Genomic DNA, 26,787 nt, shown 5'->3' on the forward strand with positions numbered 1-26,787 from the left:
TATATATACTATACAATAAAAATGTAAAAAAAAAAAAATTAAAGGAACACTTTGTAATCAGTTTATAGCATCAGGTTCATTAAACTTCTGGGATATTGATTTGGTCAGGTAAGTAGCAGAGGTGTTGTTCATCAGTTTCAGCTGCTTTGGTCTTAATGAAATTAACAACAAGTGCTCTAGTGGGGCAACAACAAGACGACCATCAAAACAGGAATGGTTTTACAGGTGGAGGCCACTGACATTTTCGCCACTCATTTTTTCTGACTCTTTTTTTGCATTTGGCTAGGGTCACTCTCACTACTGTTAGCATCAGGTGCTACCAGGACCATGCATAGGTTGCACAGGCAGTCCAACTCCTCCAGGATTTCATATCAATATGTGCCATTGACAGAAGGTTTGCTGTGTCTCCCAGCACAATCTCTCAGAGCATGGAGGAGATTTCAGGAGACAGGCAGTTACTTCAGGAGAGCTGGACAGGGCCATAGAAGATCTACAACCCATCAGCAGGACCGGTATCTGCCCCTTTGTGAAAGGAGGAGTAGGAGGAGCACTACCAGAGCCCTACAAAAGGACCTCCAGCAGGTCACTGGTGTGAATGTCTCTGACCAAACAATCAGAAACAGACTTCACGAGGGTGGCCTGAGGGCCCGATGTTCTCTAGTGGGCCGTGTGCTCACTGTTGGCACCGTGGAGCTCGATTGGCATTTGCCACAGAACACTGGAATTGGCAAGTCCACAACTGGCACCCTGTGCTTTTCACAGATGAGAGCAGGTTCACCCTGAGCATGTGACAGATTTGAAAGGGTCTGGAAAATCCGTGGAGAACGTTATGCTGTCTGTAACATTGTTCAGCATGTCCGGTTTGGTGGTGGGTCAGTGATGGTCTGGGGAGGCATAATCATGGAGGGACGCACAGACATATACAGGCTAGACAATGGCACCCTGACTGCCATTAGGTATCGGAATGAAATCCTTGCACCCATTGTCAGACCCTATGCTGGTGCAGTGGGTTCTGAGTTCCTCCTGGTACATGTGGGGAGAGTATGCAGGCAGTTCCTGGAGGATTAAGGAATTGATACCATTGATTGGCCCCCACACTCGCCTGACCTAAATCCAATAGAACACCTCTGGGACATTATGTTTCGATCCATCTGACGCCGCCAGCTTGTACCTCAGACTGTCCAGGAGCTCAGTGATGCCCTAGTTCACATCTGGGAGGAGGTACCCCAGGACACCCTCTGTCGTCTCATTAGGAGCATGCCCCGACGTTGTCAGGCATGCATACACGCATGTGGGGGCCATATAAATTACTGAATACTATTTTCAGTTGCTGCAATGAAATTTTAGCAAAATGGACTAGCCTGCCGCATCATTTTTTCACTGTAATTTTTGGGGTGTCTTTAAATTCAGCCCCTTGATAATCTTCATTTCCATCAATTGATGTGGCGTCCTTTTGTTCCTAAAACATCACCCAGTCCATATCAGTATAAATAAACAGCATGATTTTTTCCCCCATTGAGATCTGATGTATTTTCAAAGTGTTCCTTTAATTTTTTTTGAGCAGTATATATATATATTTGTGCCCAAGCGATTCATTTCAATTCAGTTTATTTATATAGCACCAATTCACAACAAAAGTCATCTCAAGGCACTTTACAGATTGTCCCCAGTCTCCCATATTGCTATTGGACAGTGATCACAGGAAGTTAGAACTCAATTGTTTTACTCAACTAAGAGCAGCACTACTTTGAAATATTTTAATCAAGTTAAAGTTGAAAGTAGTTATTCCAGAAATTACAAGAAAAAGTTCCTCAAGTACTGAGTAACTATTGGCTCATAACATCTGATTTAATTTTTAAAATTATATAATCAAAAGGTAATTAGTGTAAATTTTGTGTAAATTCTGGTATTCCAAAATTAAACGAAACTTCAGATAACTGACATGATCACAAAATGCCTCAATTTAGCAGAAGAAACATCTGCCTAACATTTCAGGAGAAACAGCATAAAACCAGTCACCGAAGTAGGTTATATAAGGGAAGTATAAAAAAAAAACATGTCCAGGGACGATATCTATTGTTTACTGTAATTTTATCTGGATGTCTCTCTGAATAGAAAAGCCAGAAATAAAAAAAAGGAGAATAAATGTTACTATAATATAACTAAAGCAGAAATAAAAAGTGCAGTAAAGTGAAGTAACACTTTTCCTAACGATATATTTTGTCCCAGAAGTTACTCATGGTAATGTAAATGGGTAAAGTTACTAGCAATCTCTGTGATTTAACTTGTGATTTTTACTTGTAAGAAATTATTAAAATGTATGTATTTGATTGCTTTTGTCGTTTTGGAAAATGAAAAACCCAGAATAAAATAATTACAAATAAAATCCGATGAAGATTAATGGAGAGAATCTAATCAAAGTTTGAGAACTCAAAAAGTGCTGCTAAAGGCACAGTTTCAATGCTGGATCATTTAACTCTTTGTTATCAGGAAGTCCACGAAAAGCAAGTAAAAGCTTCGAGTTTTAAACTAAATAACCTTTTTCTTTAGGTTTTACTGTATGGCTATGTTTGTAGAGAATGATTGAGACCTTATTTCTGTACCAGCTAATTAATAATGCTGCAGCATATTGTGTATTTGTCACTTGCTAATCCTTGCATTGCTTTAACTTTAAGACTTTACGGATCAGGAAGTTGCCTCTCCGGCAGTCAGCTGCCACCCAGAGGTGTGCGGTAGCTGCAGACCCTTCAGGTAGAGCCATCCGGCCGGGGGAGGACGTCCACAGAGCCGCCGTCTGTAATGGAGAGCAACGGCAGCGTGTGCGCGACCGTAGGGAGTCGCCTGCACGACTCCTCCGAGTCGGACTCGGAGCCGGATGGGGGTCCTGCCCGGCCGGCGGGTGTAGACCCCTCGCCCGGTTCCTTCGCACGCACCCAAGTAATCCACAGCGGACACTTCATGGTGTCATCGCCGCACAGCGACTCTGCGGCGCGCCACAACAAGAGCGGCGGCTCTCTAAGATATGACTTTGACACGGTGAACAGGACCTGGTGCCAGACCTACCGGTACCACTCCGGTAGCCTAAGCATCGACCCGACACTGACACGCCTTTTCGAGTGCATGTCTCTGGCTTACAGGTGGGTTCTGGATCTGCAGAGGACAGGCTGAACATACCGCGGCTGACAGATTTTAAGGTTTATTTCTACCGCTGAAAAAGTCCTGAGTCTGCCAGACGGAACCTCTTTGTTGTCAGTACGTAGTTTAAATTAAAATAGCAAAATCTCGCTGAAAGATTCACATTTTATGCAGACTAAAATTAGCCTCTTCTTTATTATGAATATTTGAGCTTGACTGCGTAAAAGTATCTTTTCCAACAAATTTCCTATTTGAAGCGGTTAACCCAGGCTTATGTTGTCAGCCTCTTACACAACAGCTTGGAAACTCTTCACTGTAAACTGGACTTTGATTCCAGTTGGCAGGAATGGAAAGATTACAGAGAATCAGAGGCAAAGGGAAAAAGGTCACAGAAATGTGTTTCTTTACTTTTTATTTTTGCTTCTTTTCATATAATCATGGCACATAGCTGCATAAAACAAAATAGACACGCTAAAAAAAGTTATTCAGTTCGTAGTTTTGGGAACTTTTGCAGATAAAGTTAACAAAAAAAAAAAAAAAAAAAAAAAAAAAAAAAAAAAATATATATATATATATATATATATATATATATATATATATATATATATATATATATATATATATATATATATATATATATATAAATAAATTACAACAAAACAGCTGAACAAAATAGAACATTAATTGTGTTATTCCCCTGGGCTTTTAACTGACCAAAAGTGACTTGCAGCCATTTTATCCCATTAAAATCATCTTGAAAGTGATTTGCACAGCTTCCTAGCAACACCTGGAGCATCTCACATTAGAAACCTTCCCCTCAGCACTTTGCAGGCAGATGGATCTTAGAAAGAAAAAGGCAAACATCCTGTCAGAATTCTAATAAAACTTTTCTGTTAAGTGCTAATATTCATTTTCCGATGTTGTTCATCTACAATGTAACTCATATTTGACCCAGTGTAGTGTTTATTTTAAAGTTACTTTCTATTTCTGTTTACCACAGTGGGAAAATAGTGTCTCCCAAATGGAAGTCTTTCAAGGGTCTGCGCTTGCTTTGGAGGGATAAGATCCGTCTGAACAATGCAATATGGAGAGCTTGGTTCATACAATGTGAGTCTGCTTGTCTTCCCTTCTTCTTCCAGCTGCCGCTGATTTCTGTGAAAATAAAGCCTATCTTTGGGATCTCTGTTCCCATGCATAAAGATGTTTTGGGCATTCACTCACTTAACATAGACCTACGTAATCCTACAATAACATGATATTTACAGCTGATTTATTAAAAATGCTTTTCAGTAAAAGTCAACAGTGATAACTCCAATAACAAACGATAATTTCATTCAAAATGTATTTATCAAAAATGATTAACAATTCCTGTAATGAATGAATAGCACAATGAAAGAAATAATGTCTAATCTAAACATCCCTCACTTAACAATAAAAGTTAACAATAACTCTCAACTCCCAATAACAGATGATACTCAGCCTCAGCAATGAACGAAATAATGTCTGTTCTGTAGACTATTGGAAAAAATAAATTAACAAATGAGCTAATTAACAAAAAATACCTCTTGTGTAGCAAAAATTATTCAAAATGTACCAAAAACGAAAAAAACATATCAATAGACTATCTTTACTTTCGGTGTTCAGGTGGCTTTTCAGATTCCTTGCACCTCCATTGGACACCGAGACATATGTGCCTGCTTTGCACACTGTGCACAAGGCCTCCCGTTTGTCCGTAACTCTTTTGTAAATCGTCGGTAAACATACATTTGCGCTTTTGCATGTTGTTGGCGTACTGACAGCCACGCAATCTATATTCTGATTAAGAACAGGGCTGCCTGCACTGACGCGGCTCAGGCATTACGTCACACGCAGCGTGGTGCGCAGTGCCCTAGTGCCTGTAAATATAATGGTCCAATTAAGGTAATTTAAAAAATCAGGACATTTCCTCACTTTCTAAAAAAAAAGCAGGACGCCCGGGACAGGACATGAAATATGGATATGTCCGGGAAATACGGACGTTTGGTCACCCTACAATAATATAAATTAAGGATTTGTATTTGTTCAGCTAATACATAAATGTGGCATCAAATCTTAATCTGTAAGAAAACAAGTTTAGAAGTTCTGAATACATGCCAGAGTTACAACTTTGCAAAACTACAAACATACAAAACTACAAAAGCACAAATGTATGACTCTTCCAAAAAAAGTTAAAAACAATCCACTGGCCTTTGTTTGCCAAATTTGAAGATGTTTCGCTTCCCACCCAGAAAGCTTTCTCAATTTAAAATGTCTGGAGTAGCATTTACCTCCAGGCTTTTATAGAGTAGACCAACAAAAGCCTTGTTATGGCTTAGAAAACATGCAAAATCAACTGTAAACAGGTCCACCCCTGTGTAATGGGCCATGCGTCTGTGGAGAGGTTTTTGGTTTCTCCAATATAAAGATCAGAGCATTCCTCACTGTTTTAAACTGCACACACACAATAATCTTAGGTCTGGGGGTTTTGCCCTTAGAAAGCACTAGCCTTTGTTTAAAGGTCTTGCTTGGTTTGAAATGTAGTGGGATTTTGTGTTTGGAGAAAAGCCTCTTCAGTTTTTCAGAAATTCAAGCAACTTAGGATGGCGATGTTTTTGTGTTTAATCTTCTCACTGTTAAGTTCTGCTGCATGTCTTTAGGATTTCCTTGCTGATCTATGACCTGGATGACTGAGGATCTTTCCTACCAAATTTATGACTTGTAAATTTGTGATTTTGTGTTTACATTACAGGTCTTTACAAATTCACACACAGTTGTGTGTCTGTATTCATCAGGTTTATTGGTATTACATTACATGTAGCTTCCTTAGGCCTGGGTACCGAACATCGGTTCTTTTATGGTACCGACCGAAATGCTTCAGAGTATCAAAACATGCCTCGTCTTTCGGTGCCAAGTTTCAATGATTGGCTGTAACACTTAACGTGATTGCGTCATCCAGGGAAAATACATAGGTGGTCACACCTACAGCCAGGGTTCATGTGTATCTGTTGTGAACTGGTTTCGAGCATCCTGGAACCCCTTTAAAATGCCCCCCAGGTCAAAAGTGTGGCTTCACTTTATTAAGACTGATGCCAATATTGCGCAATGCAATACATTGTGCACGGAAACAATTTAAGAGCAGAAAGAATCGATTCATGTAATTTTTTTTCTCCAGTCTACTTTTATCTATTTGCTCCTGGGCGTAATGCTTTCTCCCGTGCTGCGGTGCGCTAAATATATTTTGCCCTCCTAAATCGCTTCCTGGTTATACTCTCACAGCAGTGTGTGCAGTAACCTTGACACAGACATTTTTAAATTATGCTCAGTATTGAAACGTGGTCTGTGCTACACACTTTGGGTCTAGATACGGCCGAAGGGGCGAGGAAGTGGGGGCGAGTTTAGTCTGACGACGGAGGGACATGAGGGCAAAATAGAGCGGAAATCCAGGTGTAAAAAGGGTCCCAGCGTTCTCGCGCACCTCGCTCTTCTAGCTGGTCAAACTTCACGAGTTGTTTTCCGCAATATCGGCAATAAAAACAAAACAAGCTGGCCTCCTGTCTGCGGCACTGTTTGCGGTCAGCTACAATTTGGGAGAGGTGCATCAGAGCGTCTCTCAAGGGGGCGGGGACGTCTGGAGCCGATGTATTGAATTGCACTCATTGCACTGATTTTCTGCAGTATTTTTGCAGTATTTTTTGATGCAACTTTTCTACTTCTGTTATTTGCTGTTTCTAAAAAAAAAATGCATAACGATATTACAGCTTTCATTGATTTATTTCAAACTTGAAACTTTGTTTAGCCTGTAATACAGCGGTGGGCAATTCCAGTTCCTGAGGGCCGCTATCCTGCAACTTTTACATGTGTCTTTGTTTCAGCACACCTGAATCAAATAATTAGATGATTGAGAGGACTCTGGAGGAAGTGACTGCATACTAAGGAGGTAACCAAGCCATTTAATTCAGGTGTGTTGGAGCAAGGATGGATCTAAAAGTTGCAGGATACCGGCCCCCAGGAACTGGAATTGCCCACCTCTGCTGTAATGTGTAAAAAAAAAAAAAAAAATAATAATAAAAATTTGAAAAAATTAATCGAATCGTGGTGTATTCTTGAGTATCGAAAATAATTGAATCGTTGGGTCAGGAAATCGATACTGAATCGAAATGCCATGATGGATGTGATTTACACCCCTACTGCGTTCACAGCGGACACAGCAGGAGCAGCAAAATCGCGTCTGCTGCTTCCTTTTTGCTGCTTGTACCAGTTTCTGACGCGTGGCTGAAGCAGCTTTGCTGCTCTGGCTGCGCGGTTGAAAAGTGGCTCTGACACGCGTTGGGTGGAGCTGCTCTATCCTTTATTTGCCTTGCAGCTATATTTGCTGTGATCAGTGAGAATAAAGTAGTTTTATTATTTTTTTAAGATGGAAAATCCACACGAAAACTTAATCAATGCAGTCACTTCATCCAGATTACCATCCTGCCTTCCAATATTATTTCTGTCGGAGCCGCTCAGACCCCCACATACCGGCGGTGCGCTGTCAGTAGGATTCCCATTCAACGTTTGTCTCCTGAGAACGCAGACATGTTAATTTTTCTAAAGAAAAAGTGCTAAGTAAAAAGGTCCTCACAATGTAACAGTGAATTTTAGATACTGACTTGTTGACAACTGTTCTTCTTAACTGAAAAAAAAAATTTTAATGTAAGAGGAAAAATGTAAATGGAAAAATCAGAGCTTAAAATAAAACTCAAGATTTGTGCTTTATTATGTTGTTTAATTTTCTTTTTCTTCGAATTGATATTATAAAACTGGTATCGAAAAAAGTATCGTTCAGGAACCGGTGTCGAAGTGAAGGTATTGGTACCGGCACCGGCACTGAACATTTTTGAATGATACCCAGCCCTAAGCTTCCTGGTCTATCTAAAGGTCAACCAACTTTTTATTCAGCATCATACCTGGATACAGTTGCTGGCTTTTATTGTTTGCCTCTTTCAACTGATTTATCGTCTCTTAGCTGACATACTCTAGCCTGGGTGCCATTCCAAACTTAGTCCCGCCCACAAAGTTTGAGGTCGGGGAAGTTCGGTCTGGCTCTGCTCCATAGTAGCGCGAGTATTATCGCCCACTGTCAGGCGATCCAATCAAATTGTCAGGGCGGGCTTTATACGATGATGGACAGATGACCAACAGTCACGTAATCAACCACGTGACCAATGTGCGCTTGGGTGACAACAATAATGGCTGCCGCTGGAGAGTTTAGGTGAGTAGATTCTGCTATTAGGTCTGTTCTAGAAGATATCGACAGCAAATTAATTTTAAAAGAGGAACAGAGAAACGCGATCAAGTCTCATCTTCTTATTATAGGCGTGCAATTGCACGCTTTGATTTTTGTGGACAACAACTATGCCTCGCTTAACATACGTCACGCACTCCGTTGCTCTTATTGGTTGTAGATCTATCCAATTGAGTGCAGAGGCATTTTTTTTCCTGGTTCGTTCGAAACACGCCCCATAATCACAGCTCTATGTAGCAGTATCAGACTCATATTCTGACTAGAATTGAGTCGGACTACGTCAGGCTGGACATACTCATCCTTTATCATCATTATGTCTTCACATGACTCACTTGTCCTTTCTGTCTCCTTGAACCCCAGTCGGCCTCGGCAGATGGTTGCTCATACAGAGCCTGGTTCTGCTCAAGGTTTCTTCCTATTAAAAGGAAGTTTTTCCTCTCCACTGTTGCTATAAGCATGCTTGGTCTGAGGGATTGCCTTTGAGTCCAATGAGTCGATGCAATCAACTGGTTTTCCTTAGATAGAAAACTTTTAATTAATCTGACTGCATGATCAGGTGAACTTTAAAGTGCCTTGAGATTACATGTATTGTGAATTGGCACCATATAAATAAACTGAATTGAACCGTTCTCCTGCTCTCCAGCGTAGTCAAAAGCTTCCTTCCTCTCTCCTTAAGACGTGAACAGCTTTGGTCTTATAGTTTCTTCTGTCCCTGTCATGGTGAGGTCTGTTTCTAAAAAATGTGCGTGGTGGGCTCAGACTTTTCTTCAAGAAGTCCGTTTGACTTTGACCCACCACTCGGCTAGGCTAGCAACTATTAGCAATGCTTGTTAGAAATCAGACATAGGCAGTGTGGAGTCATCTCCATGTCATGTATTGGTTCTACCCAGCCAATTAACCAGGTGAGTCCAATCTGCACAGGTTAATTCACGGTGAAGATTGGACTCACCTGCTTCAGTAGCTGGGTAGAACCAATACATGACATGGAGATGACTTGTTGACTCCATATTGCCCATGTCTGTTAGAAATGGTCTCCCTTTCACTCAGAATTGGGCTTCAACGCTGCCACCATGTTTCACTCTGTTCTTCATACTTATTCTCAAGTTAGACAGATGGACAAGATTATTTCTCAACTAAACTTTATTGATGTTCTCCTAAACCTCATACAACTCCAGCAACCAACACATCTGGCACGTTCCACACTAGACATTAGTCTTTTAACAGATACAACATGTGATAAACGAGGATTTTATTGCTGTCATTTTACAGTGCATGCCAACAAATGTGTCTCTATCTGTATTCGTGGTTAGGGCTGGGTACCGAACTTCGGTACTTTTATGGTACCGACCGAAATGCTTCGGTTCTACAGAGTATCGAAACATGCCTCGTCTTTCGGTACCAAGTTTCGGTGATTGGCTGGAACACTTAAGGTGATTGCGTCATCCAGGAAAAATACACAGGTGGTCACGCCTACAGCCAGGGTTCATGTGTATCTTTTGTGAACTGGTTGCAGCGTCGCGGAACCCCTTTAAAATGCCCCCCAGGTCAAAAGTGCGGCTTCACTTTATTAAGACTGATGCTAATAGTGCACAATGCAATACATCGTGCACGGAAATAATTTAAGAGCAGAAAGTCGCTCTGTGTTTGACTGCAAGAAGAGCGGACCGCAGCCAGCGCGACCATCCTCCTCTCAGCAGCCCGTGGGCAGAGCAAAGCCAGAGCGGAGTGAATCATGCTGCTTTCAAACTGGACGCAGCAAGAGCAGCAAAATCTCGTCTGCTGCTTCATTTTTGCTGCTTGTACCAGCTTCTGACGCGCTGCTGAAGAAGCTTTGCTGCTCTGGCTGCGCGGTCGCAAAGTGGGTCAGACGCGCGTTGGGCGGAGCTACTCTATCCTTTATTTGCCTTGCAGCTATATTTGCTGTGATCAGTGGGAATAAAGTAGTTTTATTATGTTTTTAAGTGGGAAAATCCACCTGAAAACGTAATCAGTGCAGTCAGTTCATCCTGCCTTCAATATTTCTGTCGGAGCCGCTCAGACCCCCCCCATACCAGCGGTGCGCTGTCAGTAGGATCCCATTCAACGGGCTTGTTTGTCAGACATGGTAATTTTTCTAAAGGAAAACTGCTAAGTAAAAAGGTCCTCACAATGTAACAGTGAATATTAGACACTGAATTATTTATTTTTTTATGTAAGAGGAAAAATGTAAATGGAAAAACAGAGCTTAAAATAAAACTCAAGATTTGTACTTTTTTATGTTGTGTAATTTTCTTTTTTTTCGAATTGATATTATAAAACTGGTATCGAAAAAAGTATCGTTCAGGAACCGGTATCGAAGTGAAGGTATCGGTATTGGTACCGGAACCGAAATTTTTTTAACAATACCCAGCCCTATTCGTGGTATAAAATCATCTTCTTCAACTAATGGATTATAATTTAATATATTCATAAATACCATTTTAAATTTTTTAAAGTACATTTGAACCATTTTTTCTTAACAAAATTAAGTTATTGAAGCTGAAATATATTCTTAGATCTTTATTACTTGTCGTTAACTAGGTAACTGTGTGTTTGTTTTTTCCCGCAGTGTCCTATAAAACTAATCCTTTCTCCCTTTTTAAGAAATTCCTTTGTCCTTGTTTTAACCCTTTAAAACCTAAGCCCTGAAATAACTGGTGAAAATTTTATATATTTAATGTAACTTATTTCATAGAACTTAAGTGTATAAGTTATTTGAAATTTATACCTTAGAAATTTACTTACAATCTATGATGGATTGTTTGTTCTCTGTGTGTCTTATTGTAATTAGTTTTTTTTTTTTAACAAAAATATTACAGTGATGAAATAGAGGTCTTAAGAAATCAAATATCATTGAAATACATGTTAAGGGGTTAAAACCTAAAAAACACAATATTTTTTTGTTCAATAAAATGGAAAAACATCCTACAGAAGATATTCAACAACAATGATAAGTTGCGTTTTATTTAAAGGTCATGTTTCCTATGTGGCTAACTTAAAGTTAGCTGGGCTCGGGGTAAAACTCTTTGGATTTAAGGGTGGCAGACCACTCAGGTTAGACTGATGAGGTTAGACATCAAAATGATGCCTTCAGCATTAGGAAAATGTTTATTAGATAATCTACCACTTTACCCTCTTCTAATGCAAACTGTATAAATCTGAAACATCTGTATCCTTAGATGTGGAGAAGAGGAAAAACCCGGTGTGTGGGTTTGTCACCCCGCTTGAAGGCTCCGAAGCAGAAGCTCATCGAAAGCCTGAGGTGAGTCACTGAACTATTATCACCCTATTGAGAGTTTCTTCTTTTCTAAACATTGATTTTCTCTGGTTTTTGATTAACAGGCAATAATTTTGGAAGGCAGCTACTGGAAGAGGCGGATTGAAGTGGTGATTAAGGAGTATCACAAGTGGAGGATTTATTATAAAAAAAGGGTGAGAATGAATCCATATATTTGGACTGGAAATTCAAATGGTCAGTTTACTGTACCTTATCGAGGGAGTGAATTCTTGCGTAGTCTCATAGAGACATAATTAAATATTCAGTGTGTTATCAAGGGAGGTACATATATTGATGACTTATCTTGTTTTTATTTGTTTTAAGATATAATGTTATTCAATTCTACTTGTTAACTCTCCTGTCCCGTCCATAGTTCCCATGTGGTGCTTCCAAATGTACCCCCACAGTGAGGTCACTATCCTCCAACATTATATGGAAGCCTAGACCCTTCCAAAGGTTTAAAGGACAGCAGCTGATTTAATTTATGCTTTTTCTAACTTTTTATAATTTAGATGTGGCAGTTAGCAGGTTAAAGCTCCAGTGTGTAATAATTACATGGATTTACTGACAGAAATTCCAAATATTATACACAAATTTAATTTATTTTTATGTACAAATTGAAAGTCTCAACCTTCATGAATGCATTGCCTTAGAACTACTATTTATAACGACATAGTAGCGGGTCACTGGGCAGACATCTTTTTGCTATTGCAGCTCAGAGTTAATAAACTAGGGACTGTAGAGATCGACATTATGTCATAATGTTAAAAGTCAACAGTGACTTTACTTAGTTGCGCCCAAATTTTTTCATTTTATGTGTTTCAGCTATAAATGAAGAAACTTTAATATGTAGCATCATAAAAAAAATAAGAAATGGATAGAAAACAGAACAAAAGAGATGAAGACCTAGGAAGCTATTTAACTGTTAAATTCTTCAACGTGAGAATTTCAAGAATGTTCCTGGATCAGTGGTTCTTTGTTTGTGAATCAATTCTCATATTAATTGAAAAAAATCAATTCCTGTAACCAAAGACCATTAAAAAAATAAAAAACTGATTTTACCTTATCCTTCTGGCTATCATTAACCACCATTACTGTATTATTTTCTGTTGAATGTTATTTTAATCTGAAAAACTAACACAAAGGGAAAAGACAATTAGGAGAAATTTATTGATACAATTTCTTTGTCTTTGGCAATCAGACCTCGGCAGAAAACATAGCACTTAATATTGAGAGATATGCATGAACAAGAGCAAAGAATAGGGATGTTTCCCCCCAGACCTGAAACTGGTGGTGGAGAGGAGATAGATGAAGTTGGTCAGTCTGTAGACTGCTGGTTAGCGAGACGGTATGCTGAGCTTTATGGTGAGATCCATTGGACTGCGTGAGCCTTACTCAGGGACCTGGAAAATGGAAGTCCAGTTTGGATAACACAGGTTGAGAGAACCCGTCCATGATGAGCAAGCATGAAGCGACAGTGGAGAGGAAAAACTCCCCGTTGGGAAGAAACCTCTGGCAGAACCAGGCCCAACATTGCGGTCTTCTGCTGGACCGGTTAAGATGAGACAGGGAACACAGTGAGAGTCCGGGAGGAATGACACTCTGATGAAGCTTCAGCTACGAAGGTGGAGGAGGGGCTGGAGGTGGATTGAAATGGTGTCATCTGAATTAAGTGACAGCGCTTCCGCCGCCCACTCACAGGAGCAGACAGGTGCATATCGGAGGCCTTTTAATATGAACTTTGGATGCCGATTGGCTTTCGTGGAGGTGTGGTTCAAAGATGATTGGCTGTGCGCAGGTGGATGCATGAAAAGCAAATGAGTTTCTTCAGTTGACCTTCCGTCTAGGCTCCATAATACTTTCTTTAATATGTAGCATGAAATGTTATTCAGCTAGAAAAATGTTTTGAATACCCGCAATCCAATTTAAGATCCAAAGATTTGATCTCAAGAATTGAAAACTAATAGATTTGTAAAGTTTAAATTGATATGCATATATGGAGTAAACTTTGTTCCATTGTTATTGCAAGCAAAAAACCCTTTTTTGTGAATAAAAATGTGGAAAAACACAATCCATAAATAAAACTTTGAAAAATGTCATAACCAAAAAAAGGTTTTGACAGTACCTTTTCTATTTCCTCAGATATTGCTTTTTTACAATGATTTTTGCAAATATTTTTTTTATAAATGCTAGATTTTAGGAGCTGATCACCAATAATAAAAATCAGTATCTGCTGATCGCACTGATCACAACATCAACTCCATAAAGTCTTCAACTGCCTTCTCATGTACATTGTAGCATTAGAAATTCACAGATGAGAAACTATTCTGAATTAATCATGATTTTAGTAGAGATGAGCAGAGATGAGCTTTTATTCAAAATAATGTTGACAAAGGATGAAATAATGACTCCTCTTAAGATGTTTGTAGGTGGCTTTTAGAAAGGTCGTTTTAATTTAGCCATAGAAGGACTGTTTCATCATCCGGTTAAGCTGCTCTCTCTTGTTATTTTTTCAACATTTATTTTTAATCTTTTTTTTTTGAGACTGAGTTTCATATATTTCAGTTTTTTTTCTTTAAATTGCTTTTCAGGGCAATCACATTCTCTTCCCTTCTGGGGTCAGAAGATCCATTTCTATCGATCTGCATGGAGGTTTCCCTTCAAGTCCCAATAAAAACTGTCATTTTTATTGGGCTCGAAGGGAAGAAAACAATTTAAGGAAGAATGCATTTTTTAAGATTCAATTTGAAAATACAAATCAGAAAAAAATTGAAAATATGAAATCTAAAAAATATATATATTTGTAAACAGCAGTTACTCTCAAAACATTTCTGTTTCATGAAGAATTTCTTCAAAGTTTCACTTTTAGCTTTTACATTTTCATCTATAAAACCTGCTCTTTTGGAACTAAATTTCCTGCATACCCTGCCCGTCTGCGCATCATCAACTACACCAAGCAAGTGAATGTCTGCTGTCGCCACATGTTAATCCTGAACGATATACTTCTATAAAGTCGATGACTGGATCTAGTCTGCAGTGTTTCCTGTTATGAAAAAAAGAGTGCGTTGTGATGAAATGTGTCGAGAATTGTCTATATATAAATTAACTGAGCTGAACAAGGCTAATATGATGTTTTACTCCATATTGGTTCCCCATTGTCATTTTTTGACATATTGATTCACTTTCTCTTATTTTAAACATATTACTTCTGAATTAAGCTGTATCACCTCTCTGTTTGGGTTTTGCAGCTCCAAAGGAAGAAGGATGATATTCTGTCAATGCTGCAAGAGGTAAGGTTTTCTGACAAGTCATCTTTTAAATGTTTCCTACAGAGCCTCTTTGTGCTTGTTTTGGAAGTACACTGATTTTGTCCATCGGAGGCTAAATCCTTTCGACTGATCTGATCTGCCTTGTTTGGGCTGCTGACCTGCTTATCATTATTCACCTCTGAATGCATTGTAAGAACAGTAGGACTGACTCTCCTGTTAACTAGATGAGGGGGGAAAAAAAGGAGTAAACAAGGGCAAAACCACCTAAGCCATGCGCCATAGCGTGACATTCATAAGCAATTGGCACACTGATTACCAGGAGCTCTCAGCTCTTGTGCATTTTTAGAGGGTTTTAATCTCAAATTAAGTGAAACAGCTTCAAAATTTTATGTCTTTTTTATGTTGCCTATATGCCATAGTGCCCTATTAGATATAAGAAGCAGTGGTACAGTTTGGTTTGCTAGTGACGCCATAGAATGGCAAAAACCCAGAAGCGTATTTGTGTGTCGGAGAAGTAGTAGTGAAGTAGGGGGAGGGGCTCATGAATGACAGTCCTGCTGAAAATATAACCGTCTGATGGGGTAAGATAACTGTCATTATAAACACATGCTTAAGTGTTTGGATTCATAAATATAAGTCAACTAATTGTGAATGAATTTAAGCTTTGTATTTGTTCACTGTTTTCAACCATCACCTAAACATGACAGCAGCTGTTTTATCTGTGAGAAAGTTCTGAAGCTACAGCTTTGCAAAAGGAGAAGTCCAAATCACATGTCCAGGAATAGGAATCATACATTTATGAGTACAAATCTCAAATTTACTTTTAAAGATCACAAATTAGAGAGTGCAGATCACAAATGTAAAATTAGGAATCTCAGGTTTATGAGTACAAAGACATTTATGAGTAGGATTCACAGATTTATGAGCATCAATAACACATTCAGGATTAGGAATCATAGATTTCTGAGCAGTCCTTACCACTTGTGATGGTGATGCACCTGAAGGTTGTACGCACACCAGCTTTAAATGAAAAAAAGAAAAAAGATGAAAACAGAACCAATGTAATGTTATTTATTAGCTGAAATGTATTTACATTAAATGTGCAGTATTAGATTTGATCCTCGTTTCGGTTTTGCGTCTTCTTCACCTTCTTCTTGTTTAATGCCGGTTGGGGCTCAACTTCTGGTGCATTACTAGCGCCATCTGTTTAGAAGTGCTAACAGCTATATCAGCAGATTTTTAATCATAGTTGTAAACTTGTTATTTTTACATGCATTTTTGGCAAAATTGCAAGTTTTTATTTGTAGCTTTTAAATATGTAGTCTCACAGATGAAACAATTAATGTGACGTTTCTTGAAGAGCTGACAAGAACCATATCTTGAAGTTATTCACATTTATTATAAAATGCACATTTATTACAATTCAGACATATATGCACACTTTTTATAGCATACATACTCAATGAGGCAGAAAATAATACAAGCTTCCTTATGGGCTGAAAGCCTAACCCCCACCCCCAATCACAAACACACGCTCACCCACACACACACACACACACACACACACACACACACACACACACACACACACACACACACACACACACACACACACACACACACACACACACACACACACACACACACACACACACTGCCCACGGCACGAGTTAAAAATTAAGAATAAGAACCCTGCAGTAATGACTCTGTCTCCAGCCATCCATGTTATCATGCTCTTTGTGGCACTTAAAACGGAACACATCAGCAGGAGGTCAAAGATCGCTAAACTGGGTCTTTATGTTCCTCTGTGTTATCTGGCCTTCCTTGAAACAACTTGACTCGAGCGTGTGGAAAAACACACAAGCCATATAAAAGGGTTGTTTTTAATCAAATTCAGGTTTGACAGTCGTCGTTACGTCTGTCCGACTTAACCCCAAATCTGTTTGACGATCAGTGCAATCATTATTTCCAGAAATTGTTTTTCATTTTTCATGTGTCTTCGTTCCAAATGATAAAAAAAATCTGATACTTTGCTTGGTGGCTTTGAAGCAGAACCAGAAAGGAAAAGAATTATCACTCATTTTGTGAGTTTTATCTGACTCTCCTTAAAGATATTTAAAGTAGAAATATACAAAAAGGAAAATGACAGTATTTGTGAGAGGTATATACATATTTTTTTTTTAAAGAAGGAAGACATGGTTTGTAGCATTGGTGCAAATATGAATGTTACTGTGTGCTTACAGAGAGTCTGCACAGAGGAACTATCCCTTATGGCTAGTTTTTGTAAACGGCTTTCTGAAATGCTCCCAGTTGATGTAAAGGTTTAAATGTTTTGTGTCCAGGATATGTGTGGTCTGCAGAGATGTTTACTTCCCTTCTCCTAACCTCGTCCTCTTTGGAGGGAAGCTCACTCCTACGATGATCCTCTATGCAGACCTGATATATCTTGTAATTATTCACGCATCCACTCCTTGTGATGCACCAGCGAAACAAACCCACAGCATTGTGCTAGCGCCTCCATTCCTTAATAAATCCCTCTGATGCATGAATTATGAAAGCCTTGATCACAATTTTTTCTCAAGGGTTTTTCTTATTCTTAGGACATGAAAAAAAATGTTTAACTTTTTTTCCCAAAAATATTGTTGTTTTTGAAGTTACAGATATGTCCACTGGAGTGGACTATGCGCACATGAGAACTCAATATAAAATATTATGAATTTATAAAAAAAATAATGATCTAGTATTTTGTTGTAAAAAATGCAGACCATTGATTCATTTAATGCTTTGAAAAATATTTCCACGTTTTGTTTAATTTTTTACAATATATAGGCACAATGTTTAGAACTGAATAAGGAAACCAATGACACTCATAGCTGACTAAAGCGACTGAAATTCCTCAGGATCTGCTGCTGCCTCGAATGTCTCCTGAAGTGTACTTAGGAAGGGTCTTATAATGGGGAGCCTATATGTGTTTGCTGGGCGGTAAGCAAAGTTATTTACAAAGTGGAGGTACCTTAGGATTTGCTCATATCTGTTCACAGACATGGCATTATCAATTATTTCAATTCGTAGTCCATCTTCACTTGACAAGTACATTACTGCCCTTCAATACCGAATATACCCCATGATCAAGTTGATCCCTAAAAATGTTTGCATTTCATCTCCTGTCAGATATCCTTTCCCTTTCTGAAGAGCATACAAGTTGGTGTTTTGCACTATGTCATCAATCAGATGAGCTGGAAACAGATGTCTGAAACAATCCATAGGATCTCTTCCCTCCACATTCAATTAATATACACTCTCCTAGAAAAGAAGGCAAGTCTCCATCAAAGTCATTGTTTTGGAATTTTCCAGATATATTTATGGGATTCAGTACGGTCAGGTGCCCTGTGCCCATCATCCTCAGCGTCCTGATCATGCTGACCTTCCTCTGTATCCTGGCCCTCATCACCCTCACTTTCCTGTTGGGGACCTTATTCTTCACTGTGTTTGAAGTCTAAAATATAAATCATTGGTATAGTCATTTCAAGAAGGGTAAAACAAAAGTTAAAAAAAACAATCCACTGGACTTTATTTTCCAAGTTTGAAGACATTTCGCTTCCCATCCAGGAAGCTTTTTCAATTCAAAACAGTCACACAAACTACAGCTAATCTGCAGAAAGTACACACAAAATACACTAAAATGTAAATTTTAAATGAATAGCTTATATGTATAACATTAAAACACTGAATTATTAGCAAAACCATTACAATACACAGAAAAAGCAATATATGACTTATGTTGAAAAAAATTTAATGCCTGATGCATGACGTCCACTTCATTGGACACATGGTTAATCGTAATTTGCTACAAATTAAACAAAAAAATATATATTTTTAATTGATAATATCCTTCATTAGGTGTTACTGTAAATCATTATATTTTTTTTAACCTGTTGGGCTCTTTTACAATAAGTGGATTGAGAGAATTTGCCAGCACTGGTCGACAGGGGTTGTGTTTGTTGGCCATCTTGGATTCAGATTAAATTTACTTGCAGTTACAATGACTGACCACTAAAATGACCTCAATGGAGTGGGGCAGCAGAGAGCGTTCTAGACACTAATATGCAGTTTCACTATAGAAACCATAGAATTAAAGAGATATTTACTTTGTAGTAGCTGTCCACTACAGTGACCACTATGCACCAGATGGTGCACCAGCGAAACAAACCCACAGCATTATGCTAGTGCCTCCATTCCTTAAAGTTGGTGCATTTATTATTTTTGCTGAAAATTTAAGGTCTGGCTAAATTCTTAGAGACAAACTCCCTTGGTTATTCATCATTTATAAAAAAAAAAAAAAAAACTTATTGCACAAGGGAAATACTAAAGTCGGCGTGGTCATCTTGTTGAAGGCTTGGAGAATCATTTGACTTAACATAGTCAGGCATCCATCCCCAAAGCCCTGGTGGCTAGTGAGGGTGAAGACAGAGTTTGACAAACATTGAAATTCACAATCTTAAACAGAAGCAGAACTGAAGACCCTGGGCCTTTCCTGGTCTGTGGCTGTGTCCGAAAGTGACTATAGCCATGATAGAACGGCTGCCAGAAAATCGATTGCTTAAGATCATCTAGATGATGCAGAGATGGTTAACACACATCTTACCTATGTGCGTTAATGGTGCTGCATCAACAGGTGACTCATATTCTGCTGTTACTTATGCTGTTGTTATTATTTATCATTACCCTGTAATGATCAATAATAATTGAAAGGCTACTTGAATATACTAAAGTAAATATTTTAATTAGGTCTATATTTTTTAGCCTTTTCGTTTATTACAGAATAACTTCTGTAGCCAATGTGAAATAATAATTCTTGGTGAGGTGCTTCTTTACTGTGCTTATGTAGAAGTCACATTTATACACCCCCTCCTCCATGCCGACCACAATCTGGTGCTGCTAAAGTGGGAAATTTTCTCCTGTTTCTACTTTGCTTTGGAACTTTTTTCTCTGGATAATTTGTTCCTCTTGTCCTTGAACTCTCCTTACTGATTCTTCATAGCCTATATTTTTTTCTCACCTCACATCATCCATACTTAACCCTGTGTTGGCCTCCACCTTACTTGTGATTCTTCCTTAAATTTAAAGCTTGACTGGGAAGCTTATTTATATCCCATTTTCATTTATTTTTTGTAAAATTGGCTCTGAAAACCATTTGAATTCACATGCTTACTTATTTTATATTTTCTTGTCTATGGTGTTATAAAGTCTATTTTTCTTCTTGCCTCATATGGACAGTTACGATGAGTCTATTGAGCAATGGGCAACGTATAATGAACGTTTTGAGCATTATGTGGTGACTAGTGACATTCCTGAGGCTAACAAGGGTTCCATACTATTCAGTGTTATGAGATCTCAAACGTATGGACTGCTTCATAGTTAAGTGGCTCCCGTGACATCTGTCAATAAGACTTACGCTGAAAAGGTTTTAGGTTCCACAAGCATAACCAGGGTGAAGGAAAAACGATAGCACAGTATGTAGCAGAGCTCAAGAAGCTATCAGAACACTGTGAATTTGGAGCTTACCTAGAGGATGTTCTGAGAGATCATTTTGTTTGCGGAATAAAGTGCTGTACAGAAACGTCTTTTGACTAACGATAAACTCACGTTCAAGAAAGCAGTGGAAGTTGCAGTGTCAGCAGAGACAGCAGCACACGACGTACAGCAGTTGAGTAATTCCCTGAAAGTGAATGTAGTGTTTTCGCATGGTGAAAAATGCTGCCGATGTGGGAAGGAAAATCATAATGATGATGACTGCTGGTAGAAAGGCTACGCTTGTCACAAGTGCGGGAGGAAGGGCCACACAAAACAAATGTGTATGGAAAAAATCAAAAAGCAGTCACAAAAGAGAACGTAAACACAAAGAGGGAAAGTCTTAACTGAAAAGCCACACAAATGCAGTGTGAATGATCGAAAGAAAAGGATACATCACATTGAGCTAAATATGGCCCCGAAGTCCCCGAAATATGGCCCCGAAATATGGCCCACGAAGTCAAAACGAACACGAAACGCTGATATTTTCCAAAACGTTTGCTGTAAAGACGAAGACGTAAAATAAATGTGAGCGTCCACACGAATGCATGAAAACGCTGCAAAATGTATGCCAGGCCTATAAGTGGCGCTGTGGTGCCAAAGCAAAAATAAGCGACGAAATGTTGGGCATGCGCACTAATATTTATACATGGTTGCCCTGCGGGTCCATTTTCGTGGTTAAGTCAAATTCAGGTGCTGAACTATGTCGTCGATATTGCTCTGTTCTTCCTGGAGATATTCCAGAAGAAGAAGATTCTGTTGTAAGCCCGACAGCAGGGTGAGTAGCATTAGCAGCAACGGCGCCATTGTTGTTGTGATACTGGTCGCGCATGCGTGTTTAGAGGCGACGCTATGACGCATGCGTGTAAAAAAAAATATGCGGTAAGAGTGTAAAGATGGAAACGCGAAAACGGCGTTTTGAAATCTTCCCACTCTGAAGGCTGAATTAAAAAAAGATCGTTTACAGACCCACGAAACGCCGGCTTCGTGTGGATGAGAGGCTGGTTTGGTGAAAAATTTGTGCGTTTAGGCCAGGGTTCGTCTTGGTGTGGACGGGGCCTAAAAGTGAAAGTGAATGCACTAAATCAGACCGTGACAGTGACTTGGGACTGTATGCAGTGTCAGAGAAAGGGACATATTCACTCATATCAATAATGCCAAAAGTCAATGGAAAAAAATGGAGATGGAATTGGATACAGGGGCTGCAGTGTGATTGATTCCTTATGAACTGTACAAATGAAAGCTACACAAGCTCCCACTGCAACCCACCAATATCATGCTAAAAACGTTCACAGGAGAGACTTTGGCACCAGAGGGAGTCATTAAATTAGAAGTGGCACTGAACAAGCAGCAGGCTGTCTTGCCACTGTATGTGGTGAAGGTGGATGCTCCACCATTGTTTGGCAGAGGGTGGCTGAGAGCTATTCGTCTGAATTGGAGAGACTTTAAGACTGTACATGCAATTGAGCACACACAGACAGACAGCTTAGAGAATGTGTTAAAGAGACACTCTGCTATTTTCTCCGATCAGTTAGGCACCATGATGAGAGTGAAAGCCAGGCTCACTCTCAGACCAAATAGTGTACCCAAGTTCTGCCCAGCACGAAACGTGCCATGTGCCCTCCGGCCGCGAGTCAAAGCCGAGCTGAACTAAGCTTGGTGTCATCTCACCCGTTGCACACAATGACTGGGCGACGCCAGTGGTGCCCGTGAGCAAAAAGGACGGCACCATGAGACTCTGTGGGGATTTCAAAGTCACCCTCAACCAAGCTCTGTGCATCGACAAGTACCCTATTCCACGCATTGAAGACTTCTTTGCTTCCCTCGCTGGTGGTCAACACTTCCGTAAGCTGGATCTTTCCAATGCATATCTACAGATGGAAGTAGAAGAGAGCTCCAGGAAGCTGCAGACAATCTCAATGCAGAAAGGACTCTTCACCTTCAACCCCTTGCCATTTGGCGTAGCTTCAACGCTCACCTCGTTCCAAAAGGCCATGGACCAGGTACTCCTTGGACACACACTGCTACCTGAACGACATACTTGTCAGTGGTACTGATGCGCAGACACATCTGAAAATCCTGGATGCATTACGCAGCAGGCTAGAGGAGTACAGCCTGCACCTCAAGCAATAGAAATGTCTCTTCTTCCAGGAGTGCGTGGAATACCTGTGCCGCATTATCAACGTCTTCCAGAGGAACTACACCAGGGCAACAGCGTCTAGATACCTTCCTTCTGACCTACCACAACACCCCTCATGAAAAAACCAGGGACGCAAGCTGCGTTCATGACTGGATTTCCTGAAACCCAGTGTGGCTGGATTAGTGCATCAGTCGCAGGAGGCTCAACAACAACGACGCCTGCTACTCCAAACAGAGACAGTTTGCAGTTGGTGAGCCATTGCTTGTGCGTGATTATAGGAGGGTGAGGATAAGTGGATGCCAGCTGAGGTGATCGAGACGACTGGACCAGTGTCTTTCAATGCAAATGTGTGAACACAAGGGGTCTGGAAGCTTTATGTGGACCAGATTCTGACTTATCCCGAGTCAGATCCACCAGAGTCTGAGTTTTCCATTGTAACTATCACAGACAACCACACGTGGTACCACACCTGACACAAATACTCCTCAACAGAAGGAGGATACTGATACAATTACACACACACACCACATGCACCAGCAAAACACCAAAGACCCCACTGTCCACAGAAAATACACACCCAGGTCAATCAGACACAACAGGGACTGTATGACGATATCCAGTGAGGCTCACATGTTATGGAAATCAGTGAACTTAAAAAAAAAAAGAATATTGAAGAATGTTAAGTAATGTATACTTGCTTATTTCCTGTTAATTTTATTGATATGGAAAGAAAAAAATTATCTCAGCAATGTATTTATTATATAACCTTATGTGGTTTAATGGGAAATATACTGCTGTAGTGTTGTATGTTATGTAACCATATGTAGTTTAAAACTGTAACTTTGTAATTGTTTGTTATTGACAACAAGTCTTAGTAGGGAGAAGATGTTATGTTTGAACCATACCAGTAATTACCGCCAGAGGGCAGACTGCCACTAGGGCATAGGAATGTTCCATGTAACTATAGGACTGTTAGTTTGAAAATAAATCACCTACTGATCCAGCAAGAAGTGGTCCGCTGTGCTTTATGTGTTGGGTAATAATGTTTACTGGTAATACTAAGGGGAGCAACACAACATCTACCTCTCTCTTTTCAAATTCCAAACTCTTGTCTAATCTCCGTCTTTATTATTTACCTGAGCTGCCATTATGTGCCATACCAGTTTATGACAATTGTGCAGCCTGAAATACTTAGCTAAAGTTAGTATATCCAAATCACAGAGGTAAACATCGCCTATTCTTCTCTTGTTGACTCCCCAAGTCATTAATCCTAATGAATATTTAGGGCAAGCAGAAGGTTATGGAGAAAACAGCGGAAAGCAATAAGTGAATAAGGGGACACAGGTGAACTGAGTCTACAAAATAACAGTTGGCTCTGGCTAAGGGGAGGGTGTTCTGGGTGATAAACATTCAAGGAAGAAACAAAGAAAACCAAAAGTTCAGCAATGATTACTGGAGAAAGCAAAATACAGCATAAAAACAAAGAAAAAACAACAAATAGAGAGAAACTAACTAGAAAACAGCTGTAAAAACAGAAATAATATGGCAAACCCTAACCGGCAAAAACAAAAGAATAAAGCAAGCCATAATTAACCGAACACCAAACCAAGATATAACCTGCTGGACCTTTACTTACAAGGATAAAGACACTGAAAACCTAAGTATTTAATCTATCCATCCATCCATTCATTTTCTGCTTATCCAGGGTCGGGTCGTTGGTGTAGCATCTTCAGTAGGGAGGCCCAGATGACTTCTGCCAAGACACTTGGACCAGCTCATCTGGGGGAATCCCAAGCAGTGGCTCTAATATGAGTCCTCCCCGGGTGACTGAGTTTCTCACCTTATTTCTAAGGGAGAGCCCAGACACACTACGGAGAAAACCCATTTTGGCCACTTGTATCCAGGTTCTCATTCTTTCGGTCATGACCCTGAGCTCATGACCATAGATAAGGGTAGGAACGTAGATCGTCCGCTTTTGACTCAGCTCTCTTTCACTACAAGGGACTGGTACCTTGCCTGTTTTACAGCAGATGTTGTACCAATCTGCCTGTTTATCTCCTGCTCCATCCCCTCCTCATTCATGAACAAGACCCCAAGATAGTTTAAATCCTCCACTAGGGGCAGTACATCCTCCCCAACCCAGAGAAGGCACCCTTTTCCAGCTTTAGATGATTTCATTACTGAATTAAATTGAATAAAGACTCATATAAAATGTAAATTTTAGAAGAATGAAATTAAATAGAATAAATAAAAATTAAATAGAATAAATAAATACAAACTTTAATAATAATAAAAATATAATAAATATTTAATACATAATAAATATGTTCAAATTCACCTTTGTTGTGCATTGTTCTCTAATACTTGGGATTTTTCTCCCTTGCTCAAAAGTATACATACATCCTGTCTCTACTGAATAAAGAACAGAGAAACTACACAGTTCCTAAAGCCACTGTGGCATAATTCTCATATCTAACCTCTTTCTGAGTTGGTTCATTAAATTCTAATGGATCCTGAAAAAGAAGATATATATTGAAATTTCTATCCTCCACCAGATTAATCTGAGATTAAATTAATTAATCTTAAGGTAGACCTATAACGGTACTGGTTATATAATCAGAACTCAATTTAAAAGTTGTTTATTTTTCAGTAATTCCTTTCAAAAAGCAAAACTTATTTAATATACTAGTTTAGTAAAAACAATTCAATTCAATTTCAATTCAGTTTATTTATATAGCGCCAAATTCACAACACACGTCATCTCAATGCACTTTACAGTTCAACTAGATCATACAGTCAAATTGATACAAAGTTTTCTATCTAAGGAAACCAGTTGATTGCATTGACTTATTGACTCAAATACAAATACCCTCACACTAAACATGCTTGTAGCGACAGTGGAGAGGAAAAACTCCCTTTTACAGGAAGAAACCTCCAGCAGAACTAGGCTCAGTGGGAGCGGCCATCTGCCGAGGCCGACTGGAGTTCAAGGAGACAGAAGCAGAGACACAAAAAGCAGCTGTAAAAGGCGGCCCCGTCCAGGAAACACACAGCCAGGCAGACGAGCTCCGAGCCAGCTCCCATGCCAGAGGATGAAGAGAGCACATCCACTCAAAAACAGACTGATATGTTGTAATTGTTTTAATTTAGACGATTACAGCTGACAACTGATAAAAGACCCAAATTCAGAATCTCATAAAAATTTGAATATAGCTTAAAGGTTCAATTTTGAAGAGCCTTGTGCCACACGTTAACAATCAACTTATCAACTCCCAAACCTGCAACGCCTTTGAAATGTCTCTAACTGTGGTTCTAAATGCTGCAGAAGGCTGTTGAAGTCAGCTGACTTGACAGCTGTCTACCAGTCGACCACTGAAAACTTGGACAAGGAGAGTGAGACGCATAAGGTCGTTATAAAAGAGGCTTGCTGTTCACAGAATTCTCTGTCCATTTACACTAATAGAGAGGTGAACGTAAGCAATGTACAAGCAATGGGATAACAGCTCCCTGTAGAGTATTGTGATACAAAACCAATTAAAAATGAAGGGGATATGCACAAAGAGTAGACTACAGTTAGAGTCCATGCTTCAGCCTATAATGCACAGATGTATGCAAAATGTGGGTTTCCTTTTGCGTCCCTTGTGTCAAGCTGCTCTTGAACAAGTGACAACATCTCAACTGGGCTAAAGACAAAGGCCTGAAATGCTGATGAGTTGTTTAGTCAGTAATGGCTTGGGTTGCCACGTAATCTCCTACTGTTGGTTTGCTGGGTTTTCTGAGGTCCAAGGTCACCAACTTTATAAAGATGCAGATTTCATTTTCCAACAGGACTAGTCAACTGAACACAGTGCCAAGCTACCAGTACCTGGTTTAAGGATCATCATATTCCTTTTCCTAATTGGCAAGCAACATGACCTGTGCTTAACACCTAGTAGAAAATGTATGGCTTTATAGTGCTAGAAAGGAGGATGCAATATGCCAGACCATACAATGCAGAAGAGCTGAAGCTCAACATCAGAGAAACCTGGACTCTCAAAACACCTGAGCAGTGCCACATACTGATAATTCAACCTGA

At 39.5% G+C, this 26,787-nt stretch overlaps 1 protein-coding gene across 1 annotated transcript in view; it reads left to right on the top strand.

Moving 5' to 3' along the window:
- Positions 1-2,689: 2,689 nt before the first annotated feature.
- LOC119773128 (carbohydrate-responsive element-binding protein) overlaps positions 2,690-26,787 on the top strand; it is a gene marked incomplete at its 3' end in the record, with an annotated part of 52,295 nt that continues 28,197 nt past the window's right edge. The window contains 5 exon segments of the mRNA XM_038269955.1: positions 2,690-3,137; positions 4,136-4,242; positions 11,635-11,717; positions 11,798-11,887; positions 14,981-15,022. Of these exon segments, the coding sequence (XP_038125883.1) occupies positions 2,800-3,137; positions 4,136-4,242; positions 11,635-11,717; positions 11,798-11,887; positions 14,981-15,022 (660 nt within the window).

This window comes from Cyprinodon tularosa, unplaced genomic scaffold, assembly GCF_016077235.1.
Source record: "Cyprinodon tularosa strain WSP-4 unplaced genomic scaffold, ASM1607723v1 ctg745, whole genome shotgun sequence".
NCBI lineage: Eukaryota > Metazoa > Chordata > Actinopteri > Cyprinodontiformes > Cyprinodontidae > Cyprinodon > Cyprinodon tularosa.